The sequence below is a fragment of the Otolemur garnettii genome, unplaced genomic scaffold, assembly GCF_000181295.1.
Source record: "Otolemur garnettii isolate 467f Iridium unplaced genomic scaffold, OtoGar3 scaffold00079, whole genome shotgun sequence".
NCBI classification, from domain to species: domain Eukaryota; kingdom Metazoa; phylum Chordata; class Mammalia; order Primates; family Galagidae; genus Otolemur; species Otolemur garnettii.
In genome coordinates this window covers 8,309,379-8,311,962 of record NW_003852474.1, presented here as the reverse complement: position 1 = coordinate 8,311,962, position 2,584 = coordinate 8,309,379, and the positions used below count along the sequence as shown (strand labels likewise).

General features: G+C 37.1%; 1 protein-coding gene across 1 annotated transcript; it reads left to right on the top strand.

Annotated features, from left to right (window-relative positions):
• The first annotated feature begins 2,032 nt into the window (after positions 1-2,032).
• Positions 2,033-2,442, top strand: CUNH2orf15 (chromosome unknown C2orf15 homolog). The gene is given in 2 exon segments (XM_023515787.1): positions 2,033-2,119; positions 2,122-2,442. Coding segments are annotated over 2 exon segments (408 nt in total).
• The last annotated feature ends 142 nt before the right edge of the window (positions 2,443-2,584 follow it).

The window sequence follows — 2,584 nt, the reverse complement described above, 5'->3', positions numbered from 1 at the left end:
ACTAAGCAATTTTTATCCTCTACCTCCTAGATTCAGTAACTCTTAACATTTTGCATATTTTACTTTCTCTCTGCATTTATCTATCCATTGCTGAACAATTTGAGAGCAAGTTGCAGATAACATCCTTCATACCTATTTTAGCATCTTTCCTAAGAACAAGGACATTCACTTAAATAACCACAATACAATGATCACATCCATGGGATCTGACATTGATGCAGTATCATTATCTAATTAACCATTTATCTCCAAATTTTCCAACTGTCCAAGTAATAATATTTGTGGCATATCTCCTCTCACCCCCCATTCAAGATCATTCACTGCATTTGGAAATCATGTATCTTTAGCCTTCTTTAATCTGAAGATTTTCATGATACTGACATTTGTAAGTACAAATTACAGCAGAACCTTCATAGTCAACCACTTCCCTACACTGACCACCTCAAGTTGACCCAATTTTAATAAACTACACACACACCATATATACATATCAGTACAGTAGGCCTAGTTCTTTATGTTGACCATCTCTGTATGTTGGCCAGTTTGTTGTTTGTTTTTTGAGACTGAGTCTCACTATGTCACCCTTGTAGAGTACCGTGGTGTCACAGCTCACAGCAACCTCCAACTCTTGGGCTTAAGCAATTCTCTTGCCTCAGTCTCCCAAGTAGCTGGGACTACAGGCGCCCACTACAATGCCTGGCTATTTTGTTGTTGTTGTCATTGTTGTTTATCAGGCCCGGGCTGGGTTTGAACCCATCAGCCTCAATGTATGTGGCTGGCGCCCTAACCACTGACCTATGGGAGCCAAGCCATGTTGGCCAGTTTGTTACAGTCCTTTGTGTAGTTAACTTACAGAGGACTTAGTGTTATTTGTTTTACAGAATATCTCCCAATTTGGATTTGATTTTTCCTCATGATTAGATTCAAGTTATGCATTTTTGACAGGAATGTTTCCTTTATAATTAAAGAGGAGAAAACCAAAGAACAGAATAAACTCTATTTTATTAATTCAAAGACAATTTAAGAAGAAACATTCATTTTCAAGTTCCAAATCTAAGCGGTACTACATATACCTACATTTTAGAATTTCATGAGAGATCTTTCAAAAATTTAGCTTAAGGCTGGGCATGGTGGGTCACTCCTGTAATCCTAGTACTTTGGGAGGCTGAGGCAGGTGGATGGCTTGAGCTCAGGAGTTTGAGACCATCCTGAGCAAGAGTAAGACCCCATCTCTAAAAATGGGGCAGGGCATTGTGGTTGGCACCTGTATTCCCAGCTACTTGGGAGGCTGAGGCAAGAGGATTGCTTGAGCCTAAAGGTTTGAGGTTGCTGTGAGCTATGACACCACGGCACACTTCCAAGTGTGACAAGATGAGACTCATTATCTCAAAATAAAAAAAAAATACCAGTAGCTAAATATTAAAGAATTAATACATTCTAAAAGGTAGGCAAGTGCTTTCATTTATAGTGGTAGAATCTGCTCCTGATGTCAGATGGTAGAACATCTTTAGTAGAACATTATTCTCCAATAAGCACTGCAGGGAGCCTGTCCCTATCATTCTGGTGAACTCTGCCTAGAAAATTTCTGTCCATATTTCAGAGAGCAACCCTGACCTAGGCATCCCTCCTTTGGGAACCTTTCCAAGGCCTCCTTCTGTGCTGCATGCTCATCTCCCTTAACAGATTGGGCACCCTTAATAACAAGTACTGTATCTTTATTGGACATCTTTATTTTTTGCAGAGCATGTTGCAGAGTTCTTGGCCTTTAGTAGTTACTTCTTTTTAACCCATTAATAATGAATTAAAAGGTTTTTCTAGCAAGAGTGATAAAAAAGACTGAGAGAAGTTCTATTATTTTCTGAAAAGTAATGAAACCTAAAACAGGGCAAATTCCATTTAGAAAAAACTTTCAAGGTTTCTATAGAACCTGCAAACTTTTCTGCAAAGAAAATGTAAATGCTGAAAGGTGGAAGGCAATTTTACTTTATATTTTTTTGCATCTCAATGATATTTCACTCATATAAATGCTGCCATGAAGTTAGTTGAAATTTCTGCTGTATTCACTTGTTACCTGTATTTTTTTTTCAGTAATCAAGTTGAAGAAGGATTTCCACTACTTAAAAAAAGACATTTGCAAAATACCTCGATATTCGTTCAGCTATCCCAATGGGATATTCACTTAGTAAATCTGCTACTCAGGTTTCTAACATGCCTACGGATTCAAAAGGAAACAATCATGTGATTCAAAGGTCTGAGAAAAGCGAGTTGGAACCAGTTACTCAATTATTTCAAAACACCAAGAAAGTAAGATTAGAAGACATAAACCAAGAAAACTTTATAAGAATTAAAGGGACTGGCACAGACTCTCTTTCAGAGAAAGCTGTGGGCTCGATGGTATATGTTATGGAAAGTGATGGAATACAAGTGACAGATGTGGAATAAAGTAATTTGTACCTATTACCAAAGAAACCAAAAATTAGTTTTGATTAAGAGGAAGTGTTGAATAAGAATTTAACTTATTAGAAAAACCTAACAAAATGAAGGAAGACTATTGTTTTACTTTACATATTTTCTTTCCTTTTTT